This window comes from Vombatus ursinus, unplaced genomic scaffold, assembly GCF_900497805.2.
Source record: "Vombatus ursinus unplaced genomic scaffold, bare-nosed wombat genome assembly UNPS02014826.1, whole genome shotgun sequence".
NCBI lineage: Eukaryota > Metazoa > Chordata > Mammalia > Diprotodontia > Vombatidae > Vombatus > Vombatus ursinus.
Window position 1 is genome coordinate 11,557,136 of NW_020954604.1, and position 25,572 is coordinate 11,582,707.

Consider the following 25,572-nt stretch of genomic DNA (forward strand, 5'->3'; position numbering starts at 1 on the left):
CATTAGAAATATGACACCTAGTGGGAAACAGCAGAGGTACAACAATCCAAGAGAGAGCAGTGTAATGGCATCATCAGAAGACAGTGAACCTAACTACAGAGGTATTCAAAGAGGTTAAATAACTTGCCCAGGTGATAAGCAGTGCCTTGACTGGTGGCCTTGGGAGTTACTCTGGCAATGCAACATCTGAGGCATAAAGCAGTCCTACAAAGTTGTCTTTACCTACTGGGATAATAAGTGATGGGTTATTTTTAAAAAATATTTTAAGATGTTATTAATGTGTGTTTATGAGTCTTTGTTTTTTAAGCATTTCTTTTTTGATAGAGAAAATAAATAGCTGTCTTATCCAGTATCCACTGTATAATTGTCTAATGGACACTTCTGAGAAGTTTTTTTTAATCCCGTTTGGGGAGATCATAGATAACAAGCTTTATTTTGGATATTTTCCTTAGAGCTCTAGTGAGGAGGCAATGAACCAAAAAGCATGAGAAAAAAGCCTAATCCCTTTTCTTTTTTTTGCACTTAATAGTATTTTATTTTTTCCAATTACATGTAAAGATGGTTTTCAACATTCATTTTTATAAGATTTTGAGTTCCAATTTTTTTCTCTCCCTCCCCCCTTCCCAAGGCAGCAAGCAATCTGATATAGGTTATACATGTCCAATCATGTTAAACATATTTTCACATTAGTCATGTTGTGAAAGAAGAATCAGAACAAAAGGGAAAAACCATGAGGAAGAAAAAACAACCCAAAAAAATGAAAATAGTATGTTTTGATCTGCATTCAGACTCCATAGTTCTTCCTCTGGATGTGGACAGCGTTTTCCATCATGAGTCTTTTGGAATTGTCTTGGATCTTTGTATTACTGAGAAGACCTAAGTCTATCAAATTTGATCATCACACAACATGGCTGTTATTGTGTACAATATTCTCCTGGTTCTGCTCCCTTCACTCAGCATCAGTCCATACGAGTCTTTCCAGGTTTTTCTGAAGTCTGCATGCTCATCATCTCTTATAGCACAATAGTATTCCATTGCATTCATATACCACAACTTGTTCAGCCATTCCCCCATTGATGGGCATCCCCTCAGTTCCCAATTCTTTGCTACCACAAAAAGAACTGCTATAAATATTTTTGTACATGTGGATCCTTCTCCCTTTTTTTTTTATCTCTTTGGGATATAAATCTAGTAGTGGTATTGCTGGGTCAAAGTGTATGCACAGTTTTATAGCCCTTTGGGCTTAGTTCCACATTGCTCTGGTTAAATCAGTTCACAACTCCATCAATAATGCACCTAATCCCCTTTCTTTGGGGTTAGACTCCTCTAAGACTGAATCTAATCTGTTTCAACCGAGATCCAGAGCCCCTTTTTCTGGGAACAGAGCCTCCCTGGGCTATGGGTAATAATAGGTAGGAATTCAATAGGCAAAAGGGAGATGAAGGACATTCCAGGTATAGGAAACAGTGTGGGTGAGACACCAAGTCAGGAAAGTGATGGCTTTTGAGAGACATAGTGTGGTACAAGGGAAAGAGTGCTAGAGTTGGAGTACTTAGGTTCAAATCCTATCTCTGTAACTTATTACCTAAGTGACCTTGGGAAAATCACTTAACCTCTCTGGGCCTCAGCTTCTTCCTCTGTAAAATTCAGAATTTGGGGCTGGATGCCCTCTTAGGTCACTTTGAACTCTAAATCTATCATTCTGTGTTCATCACTCCAAGATGATACTTCCATGCTTAAGGAGTTTGAGAAGTAATTTTTTACATTTTGGAAAATGGGATATGCACGTGGACTGTGTATATGTGTGTGTGTTTCCTTCTTCCCTTTTTCTTGTAAGCTAAAGTAAACTCTGGACTTGGGAAGGTAGCCACACTTCTGTTTAAACCTTCAGTTCTTGCCACTAGAGGGTATCCTTAGGCTTACTAGTGGTCATCTTTGCCCATTCTTTCCTTGTATATAGGGTGCCATCTCACCCCAGTCTCTTTCCCCAGAAAAGGTCCCCCAGACTGTGCCTGTGACTACTAATTTGACCTTTTTTGGTTTGTTACTTCATGAGATTTGATTTCCCATCCTTCTCCCTGATGCTTCTACAGCATCCGAAATGAGACTCTGATGAAGCTCTAGAGAGGAAAATGAAGGAGCCCATGGCCACTCCTCATTTGCTGCTGGCAGGGCTTTTTCTAATTGGATCAGTTTGATTAAAGGGATTAGGGTGACCTCTCTGGCAGATCCTACTTTAATAATCTGCAACATTGAGAATGTTTCTCCTTTGCTCAAACGGGGAGTTCCAGAGACAGCAGTGGGAACTACTTACGTTTGATGAACTGTGAATTTAATGCCCCTATTCCTGAGCTCACCGGAGCCCTAGGATAAGGGAGAAGACATGGCCAGACCGGAGAAGGGCTCCCTGCAGACTGGGCCATCCGCCGTACCCCAAAAGCCTTGAATTCTTATCTCTAAAGTTCACCAAGTTGAGTCCAGAGCCCACTTGGGCTCCAGCCAGCAAAAATGGCACTGATGAAAGTCAAATTCGACCAGAAGAAGAGGGTCAAATTAGCCCAGGGGCTCTGGCTTATGAACTGGATCTCAGTACTAACTGGAATAATACTCTTCAGCCTGGGAATATTTCTCAAGATTGAGCTCAAGAAGAGAAGTGAGGTAATGAACAACTCAGAGAGTCATTTTGTGCCCAACTCTCTGATTGGGGTAGGGGTGCTAGCTTGCATCTTCAATGCTCTTGGGGGCAAGATCTGTTATGATGCTCTAGACCCTGCAAAGTACTCCAAATGGAAGCCTTGGTTGAAGCCCTTCTTGATCATCTGCGTTCTGTTCAACATCTTCCTTTTCCTGGTTTCTCTTTTTTGCTTCCTGATGAGGGGCTCACTGGAGAGTACCCTGACCCATGGGCTCAAGAATGGCATGAAGTATTATAGGGACACGGACACCCCAGGTCGGTGCTTCATGAAGAAGACTATTGACATGTTGCAGATTGAGTTCAGGTGCTGTGGAAACAATGGCTTCCGGGACTGGTTTGAAGTCCAGTGGATCAGCAACAGATACCTGGACTTTGCCTCCAAAGAAGTTAAAGAGTGAGTAGTAGCGTGGAGTTTCCTGTTTTGTGTGTATGTGCATGTGTGTGTGTGTGTGTGTGTGTGTGTGTGTGTGAGAGAGAGAGAGAGAGTGTATGTATTTGCATACCCATATGGATGAGGAAGGGAAGCAGTAAGGGTGCCCCTACCTATAACTGGCTTGGAGGTTCTTAGGGGAGGAAAACCTGCTAAGTGTCTGGGTCTACTTCATCAGACTAGGAGGGAAAGGTTCATTTCCAGATCAGATCTTCTGAGAAATTATTCACCTTCCCAACTCATTCATCCATAACCATTAGACCAGATTGATTTGGACCTGGATGTTTTATATAGAAATGATAATCCTGCCCAAATTCAAGTATTTTTTTTTCCTATTTCCACATCACTACTTATTTTCCAAGATTCTGCCACAGAACATCCCATCCCAAGGAAGCCCGTTGTTCTGAAATCATAGTAATAAAATAAGACTTTAAATGTTTCTATTGTCCTTGACAAAAAAAAAAAAAGGATTGCCTCTTTAAGGAAGGAAGAGTGTTGACCTTCACTTTACATATGGGTCATTTAAAGGACCTCGCCTCACAAGGGAAGTACTTGTCCAATTTTTAAGTGATATGTAAATATAAGTATATGCTTAGCACAGTGACTGGCACATAGTAGGTGTTTAATAAATGTTTATTGACTGATATAAATAAGAAATTATGAATTATTAATTTGTTTTCTAACTTCTGGTTAACAATTATAATAATAATACTTTCTGTTTGGTTTAGCAGAAGTGCCTGGCATCTAGTAGGCACTTAGTAAATGCTGATCAACTGATTGATCTGTGATTTTACCAGTGGAACTCCTAGGGTGGAAATTCCTTCTACTAATGAAGATCAGCAACTTGGCAGTAATTTATGATTTTAGAGAGTTGCCTGGTGCACTCAGAGGTTCATCAACTTGCCCAGCATCACAGAAACAATATGTATTGGAGGCAGGATTTGAACCTACGTCTTTTGGCTCCATGGCTGGTCCATTTCACTACTTTACTTTTCTGATGCAGTCATCATAGTAAGCCAAAATGTCCTTCTGTGTTAAGTGTCTTCCTGTCCTTTTTCTGAACAAATGCCCACTGTCCACCCATACCTTTGGTTGCTAGGTTCAAATTCATATCAAACGAAAGCTATTCAAAGCCAATCTGGTGAATAGGATGAATGATGCATCCATGGGAATGGCAGTTTAGGTCCCCACTGATCTTCTTGTATGGCTCATAAGCTAACTCTGAAGGTCATTTCAAAAGAGGACATTCAGAGGGAAGACCCTGGCTGGAATGGACATGAAAGGAAAAGAGACAGACCTGCCTCTCTTGCACTTGAGAGCTGGAGACCTGTCTTCATTTAATACACAAAGTTAACATTATAGGAGGAGCAGACACTGAGCTGTTCTTCATGTGATAACACTGAGCTACCTGCCCTCTGGTCCCCCTTTTATTAAGAACCCACAGTGACCAGAGGATTAGGTTCAGGGCACCTAAGTAGGTGCAGTAGGTAATTATGACAAAAGGCTTACTCTATGAATCTGAGGCAACTGTATAGACATTCCAACATTACGTGATGAACTGATGAGCTATACACCCTGGAGAGAGGTAGGCAGAGCTATACTAAGGCATTGTCACAGTGGAGGATGTCTGGGTCCCTCTGGCAAGCCTTGTTCCTTCCCACTATCACATTTTTATGTTACCCAGAACTATTTCTGAGACCCATTAGTGTTTTATGACCCTGGGCCCAGACGGTTTCTAGCTCAGTAGTGTAAAAAGAATCACAATGAATTTGGAATCAGAGAATTGGGGTTGGGATCCCAGCTCTGCCCCTAACTGTGAAGTTGGGCAAGTCAGCTAACCTTCATGGGCCTCAGTTTCCTCATCTTTAAAATGAGGGACTTGGATTACATCAGAGGTTCTTCACCTTTTTTGTGTCATGGACTCCTTTGGCAGTCTTGTAGAAGCCTATGCATCTTCTCAGAATAACGGTTTTAAGTACATAAAACAACTTAAATAGGATTACAAAGGAAACCAGTTATATTGAAATAAAGATGTAATCCCCCCCATCCTGTCCACAATCACAGACCCTCTAAAATCTAACCATATACCCCAGGTTAAGAATCTGAGCTAGATGATCTCCTCCAGCTCCAAATCTATGAACTAGATTGGCTAATAATAGCTAACTTTTATATGGTGATTTAAGGTTCACAGAGCACTTTCTATCCTTTATTTCATTTGTTCCTCACTACAGCCCTGTGAGGTAGGTGCTATTATTATCCTCATTTTACACATAAAGAAACTGAGGTTTAAAAAGGTTGGATCCTCCAGAATCCCATAATGAGTGAGTGTCTGAGGAAGGATTTGAACCTCGATCTTCCTGTCTCCAAATCCAGCCACCTGAAATGAAAGGTTTGGCTTAGACAGCTCTATGAGCTACTCCAGTTTTAAACATGTTAGAATTCCAAGTCCCTTTCCCTCTCTGAGCCTCTTCTGAAAAATGAGAGGTTTGGATTAGATCATTCCCAAAGTGCCTTCCTAGTAGGCTATAAATCTGAACATCAGCGAGCCCAAGAGGGCTTGCCTAACTAACTACACCTGAAACAAAAGAAGTTCAGACTGAAGGTCATTGCTGGAGGATTTTGTCTTCCCCTTGTGTGGGGATTATAGATGTAAATCCCTGTTGGAGGAGGGGACCATAAGCCTTTCTGTCCTTCATACACAGGGGGCAGTGTGTGTGTGTGTGTGTGTGGGTGGGTGTCTGTGTGTGTGTCTGTGTGTTCAGTTACAGATAGTATCATTTAAACATCTCTCTCACTCTCCTAGCAAGGGTGGAAGGCCAAACAAGCTTTAAGTTTTGCAAAGTGCTTTACATATGTTATCTATCATATAATGTATATATTTATTATATGTAACATGTTATATACAATATATGTTATATATTTTATATTTTGTAATTGGTGGTTAGCAATTATAATAATGATTTTTGTGTGGACCTGTGATTTCACCAGTGTAATGATCTTCCAGAGAGGAAACTCCCTCCATTTATGCAGATCAGCACCTTAACTGTAATTTATAATTTTAAAGAATCAGCCAGGGCCAATGAGATGTTAAACTATTTCCCCAGGACCACATAAACAACACGGGTCAGAGGCAAGTCTGAAACCCAGGTCTTCCTGGGCAGGAGAAGCAGCAGCCAGCTGGTGGTTTTGTCCCGTGAGATTCTACATGTAGCCAACTCCAAACTAATCCACAGAAACCCCAGCACTTGGATTCACCTTCTCTCCAGATAATCCCTAAACCCTATTGCCAGAAGGAGCAAAGTGGGGCTTTCTCCAAGCCTCGATTTTGTCCTGAGGAGCTGTATGCTTCAGGCAAAATTTGGCTGTAAGCGGACTGTTTGCTGTGCATAAATTGCTTCATTCTGCGCTTAGTTACAAGTATGTCACGGAGAGAGCTAGCCCCGAACCCAGGAAGGCCTGGGTGAAAGTCTCGCTGCTGATCCATACTGGTTGTGTGACTCTGGACAAGTCTCTCAAAACTCTCAGTGCTCAGTTCAACTCTGTAGAATTCTCTGATGTAGAATAGTTGCAGATATACATTGCCAGAGAGGGATGTCCTCATCAGGAGGTCCCTATATTGATGAAATGGCAGCTTTGGACCAAAAAGATTGCTTCATTTCTCTCTATTTCTCTGTCTTTCTGTCTCTGTCCCTTTCTCTGTCTTCTCTTTCTCTGTCTCTGTCCCTCCCTCTCTCTGTCGCTCTCTTCCTGTCTCTGTTTCTCTTTGTCTCTGTCTCTGTCTCTTCCTCTCCCTCTCTCTGTCTCTGTCTTTTTCTCTCCCTGAATCTCTCTGTCTCTCTTTCTCTGTCCCTCCCTCTCTCTGTCTCTGTTTCTCTCTTATTTATGCCTATTAGCATAGGCCTGAGTTCCTCTGACATTCTTTGTTTTGTCCTTTCCACAGCCTCTGTGACTGTCCACTTCTACAAGGGCATGCTGTGCTCTCTATTTGGGTTTCTAAGTGCCATAGTAATTGAGGCATTACCCCACCAAATGTGTTTTCTTGGTTCCACAGAAACACAAGATTATATGAAACAACCTCAGAAGGGGCAACGAGTTCCACGACAACAATGTTATGAACATAGTGTCACAGTGGGGTTCACGACAAAATGTCAGGATTCCATTAGAATGCATTAATGATATTTTTGTAAAACAATATCTATCAGGGCAATATTATGCCTGCACAGGGTTGTTTCTGCCCTGTGTTCTTAAAGAGGGTAATGCTTGGCCCCTTAACCCCCAATGGACTTGCAGCAACAAAGAAGCAACTAGGAATTTTCGAACATGGGGTAAATTCAGTTGAAGAGGGCAGGGAAGACTTGGGGAGATCGCTTAGGCCCGTGATTTGGCCATGTTGGGGGAGATAGGTATCCTAAATAGGCCCTCATGGGAAAATACCCTAGGAGACTACAGCTGGGAAGACTAAGGGTGAAGGGAGTGGGATGGAAGCAGGATGGAATGGCCACGGAAAGCACACCTGGAATGTGGGAAGAATGTCCCAACACTGATCTTATCTCTCACTGTTACTACTTGTTTAACCCTGGGCAAGTCACTTTCCCCATGCCTCAGTTTCTTCATCTGTAAAATGAGGGTTTGGATTGGCGGACCTCTGAGGTCCTTTCCAATCAAGAGCTCTGATCCTTATGATCTCCTATGAAAGGCATGGTGCAGGTCGTCAGATCCATCAAGGTTAGGTACAGTAATTCTGAGAGATGGGATGGCCTGACTACAGGCCTGGCCTGCATTCCTATAGCATCCCACTAACTCTAATCCTTCAAGAGGTTGTGGAAGGTGGCATGTGTGTGTGTGTGGGGGGGTATCTCTGGAATTGCAGGTACCTAGGAGAGGTACACCAAGGTGATAGAACCCTTGAGGTAGCAGCTTGGAGCTAGGCAAGGAAGTGGTTGATGGTTGCACAGGTCAGCGATGGAGAGAGACTGACCATGAGGCATAAGGATGGTAGGCTATAGGATCACTGTGGGGAAGATATGCCCCCCTCAGACTGTCAGCACCCTGGAACAAAGCCCAGTCTCCTTGTCCTAGTCACTTCTCTGCACAAACCTATCAGTAGGTGTTTAGTTTGCTGGTTACAGTAGTGTTGGATTAAAGGCAAATAAGGTCAGCTTCTTGAGATCTGGTTTGCACTCTGTTTTCCATTTTAAAAAATTAAGTGCCTATTATGTACAGAACCCTTTCCACACCCCTTAGTATCCTTTTAGGAAATTATAAAGATGAATAAGGCTAAGTTCCCACTCTCATGGAGGTTATAGTCTAGTATGGCACAAATAATTATAATACATGACAGTGCTGAGTCCTTTTTAAAAATAATCTTTAAAAATCATGTTTTTGTGGATGCCATGGCTTTTGAGGATGCCATTTTGAAAGTGATTTTATTTGAGGATAATATTATCAAATGAGATAATATTTGTAAAGTACTTTTTAAACTAAAAGGACTGTCTAAATGGTATTAAATTTTAATTAAATTAAATTAATTTAATTAAATTATTAATATAATTATATTTTATAGATATTTTATAATTTACATATATAAATTTTATAATTATATTATATAAAATATGATAATATTAAAATATAATATAATTAATAAATAATTAATTTAATTTAATTTAATTTAATGTTAATTTATTTATTAGTAGTATGATCTCACTCTTCTGATGCATTTGGAAGCTGCTCTCTGATCACCACCAAGAGGGATATAGGGATAGTGAAGAGAGAGCCGAGGAGTCCTGCCTCTCACCCACACTGTGTGAGCCTTGGCACGTCTCTTAACTTCTTGGTACTCTAGGCAAGTCTGTAAGATCAAGTTTCAAAGATGCTGATCTGTATGGTGGAGGGTTCCTGATACCAATGAAATAATAATAGCTAACATTTGTATGATGCTCATTCTATACCACCACTGTGCCAAAGCACTTCACAGTTATTATCTCATTTGATCCTTACAACAACCCTGGGAGGGAGGTGCTATTATTACCCCCATTTTACAGAAGAGGAAACTGAGGCAATGACTTGCTCAAGGTCACACAACTAGTAAGTGTCTGAGGTTGGATTTGCACTCATGTCTTCCTGATTCTAAGCTCTGCGTTCTCTATCCATTGCACCAACTAGCTGCTTATGAATCACAAGTCCATTCCCTTATTTCTTATTATTTATTCATGGATTATTCACCCATGATGGAATGTAAGATCCTTGAGGGCAATTTACTTTTCATCTTTATGTCTCTAGCACTTGGCTCAGATCTTAACACATAGTAGGCACTTAATAAATACCTATTGATTGATTTGCATTGGTGGAAGGAGTTTCTCCCCAGGAATTCCCTGCATTGGTCTGGACAAACAAAACAAATCAAAACAATATAATTCCTTCCCTACCAAATTCATACTGAAGCTAGCAGCTTAGATTAAGTTGGGGTACTGTTGAGGTTTTTTCCTCTACTTCTTGCCATTTTCTTTGTTTGGAGAAAAAGCTACCAAGCAGTGATATGGTCCTAAGGCATATGGACATGAAGAAATCACTGTGAGGAATAAGTCTCTAAATAGTGGAGGGTGGGCAGTATCCCAGAGGACAGCAGCATCAATTGTCTATTTAATACTTAAGGTATCTGTGATTGCTTCTGTTTGGGTACTCCCTCCACTGTCCAGATGAGCAGGTTATAAGCACTCCCTCCACAGTTTGGTAGACAGTAGACACTTTTCAGGAGTAGATGGAGTTAAAAAAAAAATATCATCTTCTGATGACCAGCCTTCTGATGATGAGCCTATCCATGCTTTACACCCACCAAATGTGATTTCTTGGTTCCACAAAAACAAGGTTAGGTAAAACAACTTTATCAAGGGCAGTGAGTTCCATAAAAACAATGTTATAAACATGGTATCACAATGGGACTTCATGATATTGTGGTGAGATTTTATTATAATGCATTAATGATATTTAGGTTGGTCTTCAGACTTCAAACATAGTCCATCCCTAGACCTTTCCTCAGTCTTTCCAGGGCTAGTGGTTTCCTGGCACAGACTTTGAGAATGTAGGGTACTGGGTTCATAGATTTAGAGCTGGAAGGGACCTTCTAGTACAAGCCCCTTATTTTACAGATGAGGAAACTGAGGCTTGAAGAGGTTAAGTGACTTGTCTAGTAACACAAAGCCAGTAAGTGTCAGAGGTGGGGTTTGAACCCAGGTCTTTCTGATTCCAAGTCCACATCACAGTGTACTGTGCTTGTTGCCTCTTTAGGAGGCATTGGGGGAAGACTTTAGTGGAGGCCCATGATAAACTCATGTTTAAATTCCAAGAAATCAGGCTTTTTTCAGACTATTTTGGTTCTTCTGTCAGAATCAGAGTAGATGGGATGACCATCAATCAATCAACAAGAATTTGTTAAGTGCCTACCACAGACCAGGAACTGCGAAACACCAGGAATACAAAGACAAAAGTGAAACACTCAAAAGAATCACAGATTTAGAGCAGGAAGGGACCTTAGAGGACATCTAGTCCAGCCCCATCATTTTACAGATGAGGAAACTGAGGCCCAAGGAAGTTATATGACCTACCCAAGGTCATAGAGGTTGTAAATAGCAGAACTGAAATTCAAACCCTGGTCCTCTGGCTTCCAATCTAGATGTCCTTCCACCGTCACAGTGTAAATTCTAACTTTTTACCTTCTTATGTACCATTGTCTTTAGCCTGCCTCTGTTACTCTGTCTTCCTTCTTCAAGTAGCCAGAATGACTCAGCAGAGAGAGTAACTGGACCCCAGATGGGGAACTTGGGTTTTGTTGTTGTTGTTTGTCTTTAGTTCTCGAAGAGAATCATGGCATCAGGAAGGTGATGCCATGATTTCCAAGTGGCTTTGACTCTTCTTGGCTGTATGAATTTGGGTAAATCATTTCATGAGGCAGTGGAAATGGGACTGTTTTTGGAATAATCAAAGAAGACCTGGAATCAAATCTGGATCTTCTACTTGTGGTCTGAGTAACCTTGGATCAATCCCTTAAATACTCTGGGCTTCATTTTCCATATTTGGGTAATGAAGAAATTGGGCCAGATGGCCGCTAAGGTTCCTTCCAGCTCTAAATCTGTGATCCTTTTCAGTATTCCACTTTTGTTTCCTTGTAGCTCTAGAGCCTATTATTCTTGGGGTTTTTTGTATTTTGCTTTTTGTTTTTTTTGGTTTTTTTTTAGACAATTGGGGTTAAGTGACTTGCCCAGGGTCACACAGCTAAGCCAGTAAGTGTCAAGTGTTTGGTCTGAGGCTGGATTTGAACTCAGGTCCTCCTGACTTCAGGGCCAGTGCTCTATCCACTGCACCACCTAGCTGCCCCAAGAGCCTATTATTCTTATATTATTATCCTCAAACTCCCTGAGCCTCAGTTTCCTTATCTGTAAAATAAGATTAATATTTGCATTACTAGTGAGGCAGCTAGGTGGCATGATCGATAAAGTGCTGGGCCTGGAGTCACAAAGACTTAAGTTCAAATCCAACCTCTGACACTGGCTGTGAGACCCTAAACAAGTCTCTCAACTTCTGTTTGCTTCAGTTTCCTCACCTGTAAAATGGGAACAATAATAATAGCACCTACCTCTCTGGGTTGTTGTGAGGATCAAATGAGATAATATTTGTAAAGTGCTTTACAAACCTTCTTACCTACCTCACTGGGTTGTAGTGAGAAGAGTACTTTGTAAACCTTAAAGTTCTATAGAAAAATCAGTTATTTTTTAAACAAGAACAAAATTTACTATGTCCATGACGCTGGGCTGGGCATGGAAGATGTTACAAAACTAAAGTAATTTAGTAAACTAAAGTAAAGTACAATCTTTGTTTTTCTTAGACTTTATAATATCAAGATGGTTAGAATCTAGTATAAGCATCAATTCTGAGTCTTTTTGTGAAAAGTGACCTCGTGAATGGGGGGAAAGAGGTGCTTTCTGGTGGTTTCTCCCCCTGTTGGGAATGCTATCAAATGGTGGAGGGGAGAGGACTATACTCATAACTTGGACCTCTGCGTCACTTTGTTCTAACAAGCTATGCTAACCGGCCATACACACTTGAGAGGCCCAGTTGGGATGGTTTCGAAGATCCAGGTAAGAATTTGATGGGGAGAAGGGCACGGAGATGGCCATCAACTTAAAGGTTTTCCAGTAGTTGAGAACCCTCTAATCACATAATATCAGAGTTAAAAAAAGGATTTTTTTAGGGACAATTCCTATGAACAGATACAAAATGAAGTGAGCAGAACCAGAACAATTTATACAATAACAGCAACATTGTAAAGACAAACAACTTTAAAAGACTTAGTGACTTTGATAAAAACAGAGACCAACTATAATTTTAGAGGACTCATGACAAAACATACTACCCACCTTCAGATAGATGTGATAGCCTTAGAGTGCAGATTGAAGCACCTTTTCTCTTTTTCCTTTCTTTCTTTTCTCTTTCCTTTCCTTTCTTCTCTCTCCTCTTTTTTTCTTTCCATTTATTTTTAACCTGGCTGATGCAGGAATTTGTTTTTCATGGCTATACTTGCTTTTAATGGGTTTTATTTTTCTTGCCTTCTCCATTGGCGGGGGAGAGGGAGATGAGAGGGAGAAAATGTGAAACCAACAATAAACAATAAAATAAAATTGAATTTTTTTTAAAAAGGACCTTAGAGAGATCATTGAGTCTAATTCCTTCATTTTCCAAGTGAAGGAACAGAGACAATTGAAGTGACTTTCCCAAGTTTACATAACTCTTTAGTGGAGGAGCCAGGACTAGAACTCATGACTCCTCTCAAGGCAAGGATCTTTTTCAAATCATTCAGAAAAAGACCCTTGTCTATTTTGTTACTTGTTGAGTAGCTCTTGTTTAGAGAAAGGACGTATGTTGGGAGTACATTGGTCCAAATGACGTGGTTCCTATTTCACATAACCAGAGAATATTGAGAGTTGGCATTACTTAGAAAAACCAAGATCTGGCAAACTGTGAGCTCTATCATGGCACATATCTCCTCCCAACTCCAACAGCATTTGTGAGTGTGCACACTTGTGGACATATATATGCAGGCAAAACAAAGTGGATGATATTTTCTTCAATGCCATCTCTCCTGCCATCCCAGGTATACATCTTGGGGACCTCATCAGCCTATGCTTACCTATCCCTTGGCCCCTTGGCTTGTTCTGTGTCAGGCTCTTTCCTCACCTACCCCATCCCACTCTCACCAGTGAATCTTACATTTTATGTGTTTCATCTACCTGAGGCCCAATAGATCAACTGGTTAACTTGATGAACACATGTATGTGAATATCCCTGTTAGGGAGGTTGTGGCAGTTAGTGGAGAAAACACTAGAATGAGGCTGAAGAAACATGGGTTCAAATTCCAGCTTTCATTGACTGACTTGGGGAAGTAAACCTCTCTGGTCTTCAGTCTTTGTCTTACCTACCCCTCGCAGGGTTGCTGTGGGCAGGATCAATGAGTTAATGGATGTGATAGTGCTTTGTAAACTGTAAAATCATCTATACATATGTCAATGCCACTGTTTACAATTTGATCAAATGTACAGTGCCCAGGGATGAACATGATCACTGTATCATGATGAAGCTGATTTGGATAATTTAAACACCTGGAGCAATGAGGTTAAGAAGAACATTTAAAAAATATCATTTATTTATTTTTAACATTAACTTTTTAAAAATTTGAATTCTAAAGTCTCTTTCTCCCTCTAACTCCTCCCCTACTTATAAGGAAGGCAAGCAATATGATATAAATTATATGTGTGAAGTTATGCAAAACATTTCCATATTAGCCATATTGCAAAAAAAAGCAAGAAAAATTTAAAAAGTAAAAAAAATTATGCTTCAGTCTTCACTCAGAGTTTATCAGTTCGCTGTCTGGATGTTATAATATTTTTCATCATGAGTCTTTTGGAATGGCTTGGATCATCATATGGGTCAGAGTAGTCAACCCTTTTAGTTGCTTATTGTTTCAATATTGTTGTCACTATGTACAATGTTCTCCTGGTTCTGTTCACCTGACTTTGCATCAGTTTGTATAAATCTTCCCAGGCTTTTCTGAATCCATCTTTCTTGTCATTTCTTATTAGTGCAATAGTATTCCATCACAATCATATACCATACCTATTAAACCGTTCCCCAATGATGGGCATCCTCTCAATTTCCAATTAAAAAAGTGCACTTTCTGATGTTTGGTTTGGTTTTGTATTCATTGACAAGTACTTTTGTAACTGTTCCCAACATTATGTCTCTCCAGTCAGACTGGATGCTCCCTGAGGGCAAAGACTATGTATATAACTCTATCAGACTGGGTCTCCCTGAAGAGGGAGATCATAGTTCTTCCCTCTTCTCTATGCACCTTTGTGATGCTCTATGTAGGACTTTATATCCAGTAAGTACTCAATAAATAAATACCTATCAATATACATCTATTCATTTATTCATTCAAGAAGCATTTATCAAGGCCCTAGTACAGGCTAGACACTGAGCTAGGAGCTAGAGATGCAAAGACAAAACTAATCCTTGACCTCAAGGAGCTTATAGTCTTTCAGAGGGGAGAGACACAACACATACACAGATCAGCAAACACGGAATAGATGTAAATCTAATACAAAATAATGGGGGCTACTAGCAACTGGGGGCATTAGAATAAGCCTTGAGTAGAAGGTAGCACTTGGTTGACTCTCAAAGGGATTTTGTAAGGCAGAGATGAAGAAGTGGGTTCCAGGCATGGAGGACAGCCTGTGCAAAGGTATGGAGGTAAGAGAGAGAAAATTGTGTACAGGGAAAGTTGGTGTACCAAATCATAGTGCTTATTCAGGCAAAATCTAACTCCTGGCATGAAAGGTTGAATGAATCCCCATTAAGGCTTGGTTTTTCTGCCTGAGGGAAATCTGGTTAGACCAAAGAATTCCTTCATTCATCTCTGCATGACCTCTCTTCCAGGGCTTGTTAAAACCACGAGTCTCACACGTCTCACAAAACTGAGAAAGACCTGACATTATCCCCCCTTTATATTAAAAAGTGATTCTTTTCTTTGACACATCCACTTCAATTCTGAAAATACCTCTTCCTTTTTCCTTTTGCCCCATCTTTTGTAACAAAGAACAAAAAAGAGGGAAGAAAAAGCAAGTCAGCAAAAACAACCAATGCACCAATTGTGTCTGAAAATATATGCCATATTCCAAGTATTTATTAAGTATCTACTGTGTGCCAGGCATCGTATGAGGCATTCAGCATACAAAAACTTCAATGAAACTAGTCCATATCTGAAGTCACCCACAAAAGTGGGATTTGTGATAGACCTGAGAGGGAAATCATTGGAGCTTGGGTAATACTCTAGGTTATAAATAGATGCCTCAGTGACCTAGGACTTGAGATCTCCTTGGCCTGGCTTTGGCTTAAGAGTATGAGCTGCCTCTTAATCCAGAATTGGAACAAGAGCAAAACCCCAGGTAAACAAGGTGAGGCTTCAGGATGGACTGATTCAGGAAAATGGGAAGCCCCAGGAGAAGGGACCAAGGCTGGAACTTATAGAAGCCTGGGGAACTACAGACTTCCCCTCTCCCCAACCTGTTTTCATCTACACAACCCTGTGCTTGACACTAAGGTGGAGGCAGAAAAGAGATGATACAGACTTGTCCATTGAAAATTCCACATCTAATTTTGGGGAGAGAGGCTTTCTGACCTCGCCTTAGGGAGCTCTCATTCTGATAAAAGAGAGACAATCCCTGTCCTTGCAAATGACCCACAGCATTTACCTGCTCAAAAAACTTCTGTGGCTCTCCATATCTTTTAGGGTAATATACTTAGTCTGGCATTTAAGGTCATCCATTGTCTGGTTCTAGTCTCTCTGTCCAGCTTATTTCAACCAGTCAATAAACATTTATTAAGTGCCTTCTATGTTCCAGGCTTTAGGGATACAAATACAAAAATGAGAATCCTTGACCCCAAGGAACTTGCATTCTACTATGCTGTATTCACAGCTAAATACAGAATCTTTAAAAAAAAATACACAGGGATGGGGGTTCAGGGAGGCAGATTGCACTTAGCTGGGCAAATCAGAAAAGGCCTCTTGAAGGAGATGGCACTAAACTAGATTACCTGTTGCCTAGCACAAGTACCTAGTTGCCTGGTACATAAAAGGAGTTTAATGAACATTTGTTGAATTGAATTGAAATGAATTCCCCATCTTGTTCTGCCCTCTAGGAGCTTACAATCTGACAGGGAGATAACAAGCAAAGAAATATGGATAAACAAGCTATATACATGTTCAATAGGAAATAATTAAAAGAGAGAAGGCACTAGAATTATAAAATCCTTATTTTTTTATACCTCTCCTCATTTGCCTGCAACCTGAGTGGTTTAGTGGATAGAGAGCTGGGTCTGGAGTCAGAAAGACCTGAATTCAAATCTAGCTTCACATACTTACCAGCTATGTGTCCCTGGGTGAGTCACTTTACCGATGTCTGTCTCAGTTTCCTCAATAATAAAATGGGGATCATAATACTACTTTCCTCCCAGGATTGTTGTGAGGATAAAATGAGGTAATATTTGCAAAGCCCTTGGCACAGTGCCTGGAATATAGTAGATACTTAATAAATACTGTTTCTTTCCTCCACTATCATTTTTCATCTTTGTAGGACATTTAATAACAGATACTTAACAAATGTCTGTTAAATGAACAGTGAATGAATGTGGATTGTCTGCTAAGGGCGGACACAGGCAGTCCTTACCCACGGGAAGTTCTCAGTCTTCTGGGGATCTAAGAATCAGACTGAGGGGTAAGGAGACATCACAGAATTTTAGAGCTGGAAGGGCCACCCAGTCCTACCCATACTTGAAAGGTATCCCCACTAGAACATACCCAACAAGCAGTCATCCAGCCTCTGTTTGAAAACCTCCAAGGACGTGAAACTGTTACCTTCCAAGGCTGTCCATTCCACTTTGGGAAAGCTTTTATTGTTAGGAAGTTTTTCTTGATATCAAGCCTAAATTCACCTCTTTGCAATTTCCACACTTTGGTCCTGGTTCTTGCCTCTGGGGCCAAATGGAACAAATCCAATTTACCTTTTCCTGATGGCAGTCCACTGTTCCCATTTGTCCCTTGAGTATCTACTTGTCCACACTAAATATCCCCATTTCCTTCAGCCAGTTTTTATATGTCATGGGTTCATGACCCTTCATCTTCCTGGTTGCCCTTCTCTGGACATTACCATTCTCTGGACATTTAATTACATTAAATTATCAATTTAATTTTTGAATTGTGGGACCTAGAACTGACTATGAGATGAGAACATAGGCACAATCATTTCCTTATTTCTGGATGCTGCACTTGCTGCTAAGATTACATTACCTTTTTCAGTTACTCTATCAACTTATATTGAACTTGGGATCTACTAAAATAACCAAAAGGACCTTAATAATAACAACTAATATTTCTATAGCATTTTAAGGTTTTCAAAGTGTTTTAATTATGCCGTCTCCTTTGATCCTCACAACAACACCATGAACTAGACACAGTTATTATCCTTATTTTATAGATAAGGAAACTGAGGCTGAGAGAACTTGCCCAGGGTCATACAACAAGTAAATACTGCTGAGGAAGAATTCAAGCTCATAACTTCCTGACCTCAATTCTAGCACTCTACCCCGATGCCACATAGCTGCTTTAAAAACCAGGCTGTTTGGATTGCCAAAGCTGGGCAGTAATGCATCCACAATTGATTTCAGATCATGATCTGAATCTCACCTTAGCTGTATATACAGTAAGGAAAGCCAGACCCTGTGAGCTCAGGACTGTAGGCCAAATCAGAAGACAAATAGGAGTGGGAGTAGGTTTAGCCAGTGACAGTTCTGTAAGAGCTGATGCATCAGTGCATGACACATAGTGGTGATGACACACAGATCAGTAGTGTAAGTAAGGGAGGACAAATGGGGCAGCTGTCCTGAGGGCACAGTCTGGATGAGGCATTGAGAGGGCAGGTACCAGTAAGTATCTATTAGGCAACTACTAGACCAGCCTAGGCATTGTACTAATTCCTGGGGGTACAAAAGCAAAAATGAAGTAGTGTCTGCCCTCAAGGAGTTTACATTTTATCAGGGGAGACAAAATATATGTATATAAGTATATATAGAATATATGCATATATGTATCCCTTATCTATCTATCTATCCATCCATCCATCCATCCATCTATCTATCTGTCTGTCATCCAAAAGGGTCAGAGCTAGAACTCAACCATTAATAACTTGCTGTATGACCTTGGGCATATCAACGTACCTGTTTAGACATCAGTTTCTTCGTCTCTCTTCTAGCTTTGCAATTCTAAGATTCTATGTCTCTGTGATTAGGATTATGTTCACGTGAGCTCATACTCATTACTGTATTAGATTGAAAAAAGGCTCCAGCTTATATGAAATCAACTCTCCGTCAATCAACCAACTGACTGGAAGTAGGCTCCAACATATATGGAATCATTTCTGTTTTGCACATTACATTTCTGATAGTTGAGTAATACATTTTGGGATTTTACATCTGATTTGTGTTTTCACCTGTAAGGAGGGAGGGGTGGGAGAGACAGACAGAGACAGAGACAGAGATGGAGAGAGAGACAGAGACAGACAGAGACAGAGAGAGAGAAAGTTCTAAGAAAGGTTTCTTTAATATTCAAATAGGTTGCAGAGAGTGGTTAAGAAGGCAAGGAGCTGTGGGTGTATGTGTGTGTGTGTGTTTAAAAACCAGGCTGTTTGGATTGCCCAAGCTGGTTAATGATGCATCCACAATTGATTTTAGACCATGATCTGAATCTCACCTCAGATGTGTATACAGTGGGATGACTCCCTCTGCCAACATAGAGCAACATTAGTAGCTAAGTCTTGAGGAATGTCCCAAGACCCAGAAAGGTTCAGTAACTTGCCTATGGTCACACAGCTAGTAAGGGTTACAAGTGTATTTGAATCCAGTTTCTTCCTTAACTCTAAGTCCAGCTTACTCTACATTATGCCACATACTCACCAAAATGCCAGAATAATTCAATAACTGGTACACATGATACATGTCAATCAAATACAAGTATGAATTGGGGGTAGGGTAAGGAGGAAGCTTTCTCTTCAAAAAAAATACTATTTATTTTTGACATTCACTTTAAAAGATTCTGAATTCCAAATTATCTTTCTTCATTCAGCCCCTCCCCTACCCATTGAGAAGGCAAGGCATATATCAATTATGCATATGAAATCATCCAAAATATATATGTATATATATATCCAAATTAGCCCTGTTGAAAAAAAAAGCAAGAAAAATAAAAGAAGTGAAAAAATATGGAGGAAACTCTCTTGATGTTACATTGCATTTACAGGATTGTAGTGTCCAGAACAAGGAAGATGACAGTCCTGTTGTACTATGTCATGGTTACACATTGGGAGTTCTAGGTTTGGTTGTGAATGTGAAATTTTAGGAAGGTCATTGATGAAGTAGGACATGTCCAAAGGGGGGTAACTAAGATAGTGAGGGGACCAGAGGCCAAATCATATGGACGAACTGGGACTGCCTAGTCTGAAAGGGAAATGATGATAATAATAGTTAACATTTATATGATGTTTGAAGGTTTGCAAAGCACTTTATAAATATTATCTCATTCAATCCTCACAACCCTGGGAGTTAGGTGCTATTTTTATCATTCCATTTTACAGATGGGGAAACTGAAGCAGAGAGAGGTGAAGTGATTTGCCCAGGGTCACACAAATAGAAAGTGTTAATCTCAATTTGAATTTAGATCTTGCTGATTCCAGGTCCAGCTCTATCTACTCTACAACCTAGCTGCTTTTTTTTTTTTCTGGTGAGGCAATTGGGGTTGAAGTGACTTGTCCAAGGTAACACAGCTAGTAATTATCAAGTGTCTGGTCTGAGATCAGATTTGAACTCAGGTCCTCCTGACTCCAGGGCTGGTGCTCTATCTGGTGCCCCTTCTAACTGCTTCTAAGACATAGCACTTTAAGGTTTGTAGAATGTTTTTACATATATTGTCTCAGGTGCTCCTTACAACAACCTTGTGAGGTAGTTGCTATTATCATCCCCAGTTTACAGATGAGGAAACAGGATGAGAGGAGATAAGTGACTTGCTTAGGGTCATGTAGCTAAGTGAGAGTCTGGGGGGGATTTGAACTCATCTTCCTCGTTCCAAGTCCAAGGGTATATCCATCGCATCAACTAGTTGCCTTAGGCAGAACAAAAAGAAACATCTTGAAGTATTTGAGGTGTCATGTGGAGGATGAGATTTTTTTTCATTTGCTTCCAGAGGACAGAATTAGGAGCAACAGCTGAAAGTTGTAAAGAGGCTGATTTAAATTAGTCAGTTGTGTGTCATGTTACCTTCATTCCTGAGTATCTTCCTTTCTCTTTCCCTTGTAACAAAAGACAACAAAAGGGAAAAAAAAGCAGGTCAGCAAAACCAACTCACTCATTAATTGTAGCTGAAAATATATGCAATATTCCAATCAATTAATCTCGTTTGAACATAGTTGTCTCCCTCATTAAACCTTTAGCTCCTTGAGGGCAGGGTCTGTCTTTTGCCATTCTTTGGATCCCCAGCACTTAGCACAGTGCCTGGCACAGAGTAGGCACTTAATAAATGTTTATTGACTGGCTCACAACAAACTTTAAATGCCTACTGTGTGCCAGGTACTGGAACTACAAAGACAAAAATGAAAACAATCCTTGGTTTGTGAAGGCGCCTGGCTTGATGTAAGGAGGAACTTCACGAGAAGTAACTCTATTTCAGTGGGCTTTCCTCCATAGTGGTGCATCACCTCACTGGAGGATCACTTGTCAGGGATGCTGGAGAAGGGGTTCCTGTTTTGCCCTAGGCTCTACTAGATGACAGCTGAGATTCTAGGACTTATTGAGATCTTGTCACCTCTTTTTGCCTCAGTTTCCTTATCTGAATAAAGGATGGGATTGGGCCAGGTGATCTCTAAGAAACCTTCCAGTTTTGATATTCTAGGATCTTGCTAAGCTAAGTGAACCAGAGCACACAGAGGACCTGGTAATCTGCCAAGCCGGTCTGTTACCTTCTTAATAGGAGAGGGATGGAGAGACACATCCCCCAGGTAACATCTCTCAGCAGTAGGAGGGTCAGGGAGCTGAGACTTCATTTGAGTTTAGCCAGGTCTGTTACTGAGACAAGTCAGAAGTGGGAAAGCAACGTCAGTGTTAGTCTGGGGGTGGGGGTGGAAACAGTTTCAAGGATGGATGCCCAGGTGATTAGGCCCAGGGTACCCTCTCCCCAACCCCTAAATGGTGTGGCCTTGTTCCATATGTAGGCCACAGGGAAATATATCATCGATACTCAAAATTCATTGCAGAAAAGACCTTAGTAATGGTCCTCCTTTTTTCCTTTTCCCCCTCCTCTCTGCAAACACAAATTTTCCTTTATCTTTAAGGTCCAGTTCAAGCCTTGCCTCCTCCATGACTATTATAGTTCCCACTGATGCTTCCCTTATCTCCTATCCCACTGTTCCCTCTTTTAAAAATATTTATTTTTAATTTTCAACATTTACTTTTATAAGATTTTGAGTTCCAAATTTTTCTCTCTCCCTTACTTCCACCTCTATAAGACTGCATGTAATCTGATATAGGATCTACATGTGCTATCATATTAAACATGTTCCCACCTCAGTTATGTTGTGGAAGAATCAGAACAAAAGGGTAAAACCACGAGAAGGAAAAAAACAGCAAAAAAGAAAAATAATGTTCTTTCTCTGCATGTGGACAGCATTTTCCATCACGAGTCTTTTGGAACATTGTTCCCTCTTAATTATGTTGTTTTCCAATAGTTTCCTTAGCAACAGGGTAAGTTTGAGGACAGGGATTGAGTTTTCTATCACAGAATCATAGAACCTCAATGTTGCAAGGAACCTCAGAGCCTGTCAAGTTCAATTTCTATCTAAGTAGGAATCTCCTCTCTAATATCCCCAACAAATGGTCATCCAGGGTCTACATAGTAGACCCAGTGACTGGGAGCTCATTATCACCCAATATATCCCAATCCACTTTTGGCTAATGGTAATTGCTAGGATGCATCTCCTTATATTGAGCCTACATCTTCCTCTCTGCAGCCACTACCCCTTGCTCTTTTCACTGACCTCTGGTGTCAAGCCTGCTCCCTCTCTCACACACTGCTCCTCAAGTATGGGAAAACCTACACCATTCCCTGGAAAACCTATACCATTCCCTGCTAATTCTTCTCCTCTTTAGGCTACTTATTCTCATTTCTTTCAACCAGTCCTTGCTTGGAATGGTCTTGAGGCCTTTCCTCATCCAGTTCATCCTTCTCTAGGCCTGCCCTGGTTTGTCAATGCCCTTAACATAGCATGTTCTCCAGAACTACACGAAGTTATCCAGATATGTTCTACTTGTATCCAGGGATGGGTTGGTAAATGTTGCACAACTGGTTCTGTTAAAAAAAACCTGTATTATTGATGTCTTCTCCTTCACTTGGAGTCTTGTTCATTCTTTTTTTTTTGTGAGGCAATTGGGGTTAAATGACTTGCCCAGGGACACATGGCCAGTAAGTGTCAAGTGTCCTCTCTGAGACTGGATTTGAACTCAGGTCCTCCTGACTCCAGGGCCAGTGATCTATTCACTGTGCCACCTAGCTGCCCCTTCATTCTTCATTCTTGAAGCGGACCAATGACATCAGGAAGGTGATGTTTTGACTTGCAAGTGAATTGGATTTAAGTGAGGTAGAGCTGTGCAGAGTCATCAGCCTCACTCTCTTCCAGGCGTCAGAATCCAGTGGCAAGACAAAGGTCATGACTATTGGTGATGCAGTGGGAGACCCTAGTCTTTTTAAGTGAAGGTCTTTCTCAGGTCTTTGTAATTAAGGGCTAGGTAATTCAGTAATTAAAGGCTAGGTAAGAATTGAGGCAAAAGATGGCCTACTTTGCTTCACAAAAGAATCAATCTAGGAGAAAAAGACCCTCAGAGTTTCTCACTGAAGTCTAGCCAATCAACAAAACAATAAAAGAAGCCCTGACTTGTAGGGTTTGCCAATTTCAGAGCTGTAAATGTTTACATTGAATATTTAAATATCAGCTCTCCAGTTGGTTCAAACTGGCTGTAGCTCATCCTTGCTTGTATCCCACATATCTTCAAGCACAGTGCTGAGCTCAGGGCTGTGAGGTCAGCAGTGTAGCTATCACCTACACCAACCTTCAAGTCATGAGTTTTCTGGGCAGGTGCTCAGGCTACTATAGCTTTAAAAAAATAAATTTTACTTTTTTAATGAATAAAAATCTACTTTCCTTTCCTCTCCCCTCACTGAAAATAAACAAGTAATAAATATGCATAGTCAAACAAAACGTATTCCCACGTTGTCCAAAAGAGATGTCTTATTCTGCACCCTGATTCTATCATCTCTTGGTCAAATAGCATGTTTCATCATGGGACCCCTGGAATTGTTTGGTCATTGTGTTTTTTGGAATTCTTAAGTCTTTCAAAGTTGTCTGTCTTTAAGTTGTTGCTATTTTATACATTCTTTTCTTGTTTTTGTTCATTTCAGTTTGTATCATTTCAGCCTATGTATCTTTTCAGCAAGAGCAGCTAGGATAAAGTGCCAGGATAGGGCGGATAGAGTGCCAGGCCTGGACTCAGGGAGACTCATCTTCCTGAATTCAAATCTGGCTTCGGACACCTACTAGCTGTGTGACCCTGGGCAAGTCGCTTAACTCTGTTGCCTCAGTTTCCTCATCTGTAAAATGAGCTGGAGAAGGAAATGGCACACCCCTCCAGTATCTTTGCCAAGAAAACCCCAAGTGGAGTCAAGAAGGGTCTGACACGACTTAACAACAGCAAAATATTTTCAGCACCGAGGACAGAGTTAAGGATTTTGCATGGGTCATTGAAGACATAGTCACTGGGTCTCAAGCTAGTGGCCAGGTTTCTGTAGAGGACGATTCAGTAACAGGTTAAGGTTTCAAGGGGAGGGGGGGAAGAGGGATAAACAACTTAATCCTACTCTAGGGAATAAAGAATGACTTTGGACTAGAAGGAAGCTTTTTATTTACTTAGTTATTTTGATTATCTATACTCCTCAGTCATCCCCATCAAGATCCAAATAAGAATGAATGGGTCAGGCAGGAGGTAGATGATAGGTCTGGATCTGTCACTGACTTGTGTCCTCATATGAATTACTAGGCCCCTCTAGGACACAGTTTCCTCACCTATAAAATGAGTTCATCAACTCTTGTCATACCAACCAACCTCAGAACCTTTATCTGTCCATCCATCTATCTATCTATCTATCTTTTTATCTGTCTATCTATCTTTCTATCTATCTATCATCTATCTGTCTGTCTATTTTTTTTTGCTTCTTTGTTGTGTTTTCTTTTTTAACTTCTTTAAATGAAAAAAAGTATGCTTCAATCTTCACTCAAAGTTCATTAATTCTCTCTCCCTCAGAGCTGTTTTAAGGACAACAGCTCACATTTATCTATCACTTTAAGGTCTGCAAAATGCATTGTATACATTACCTTATTTGATCCTCACAGCAACCCTGTGAGGTAGATGCTTTGTTTTCCCCATTTTATTTATTTATTTTATTTTTAGGCAATTGGGGTTAAGTGACTTGCCCAGGGTCACACAGCTAGTAAATGTCAAGTGTTTCATCTGAGGACAGATTTGAACTCAGGTCCTCCTGACTCCAGGGCCAGTGCATTATCCACTGTGCCACCTAACTGCCCCTTATTCATTCATTCATTCATTTATTTATTTTATTTTTAGGCATGTTTCCCACATTTTACAGATGAGGACAGTGTGTTACAGAGAGGTTAAGTTAAAAGGCCAGTGTCATATAGTTAGTAAGAGTCTGCCACAAGACTAGAACTCAGGCCTTCCAGATTTCAGGTTCATGCTACTCTGCCTCTCACATAAGATACTATCTCAGTAAATGCTTTAGGAATGGTGAAGTGTTATGTAAATATGAGGTGATGCTATCATCTCCATTTCACAAATGAAGACCCTAAGGCCCTGAGGAACCAAGGGACTTGGTCAAGGTAACATAGCTAACTAATAAGAGAACCAAGATGAGAACCCAGGTATTCTCTTTCTACTGCATGTGTGGTTGTTCAGCATCTATGTCCTTGAATTTCCCACATGTTGGAAAATGTTTCTTTTGTCCCACATCCCTCACATACACCCATAGACTAGGTAAAGCCCATGTCTTGGTCACTAGTTCTGAGATTGTGTTTGAAAAAAAAACAACCTCATTGCAATAAAACCATTGCATATTTCAGGAGATGCTGCCTCTCTGAGCCCTCTAGAATCACAGGATGTCAGAGCTAGAAGACACTAATTTAGAAATCCCTCTTTTTTACATATAAGGAAATTAACGCCCAGAGAAAGAAAG

General features: G+C 40.6%; 1 protein-coding gene across 1 annotated transcript in view; it reads left to right on the top strand.

Moving 5' to 3' along the window:
• The first annotated feature begins 2,286 nt into the window (after positions 1–2,286).
• The window catches only part of PRPH2 (peripherin 2), a 28,790-nt gene continuing 5,504 nt past the window's right edge, over positions 2,287–25,572 (top strand). Inside the window, exon 1 of the mRNA XM_027838435.1 lies at positions 2,287–3,089. Coding sequence (XP_027694236.1) covers positions 2,509–3,089 — 581 coding nt within the window. The 5' untranslated portion in view covers positions 2,287–2,508. The remainder of the gene's footprint in view (positions 3,090–25,572) is intronic.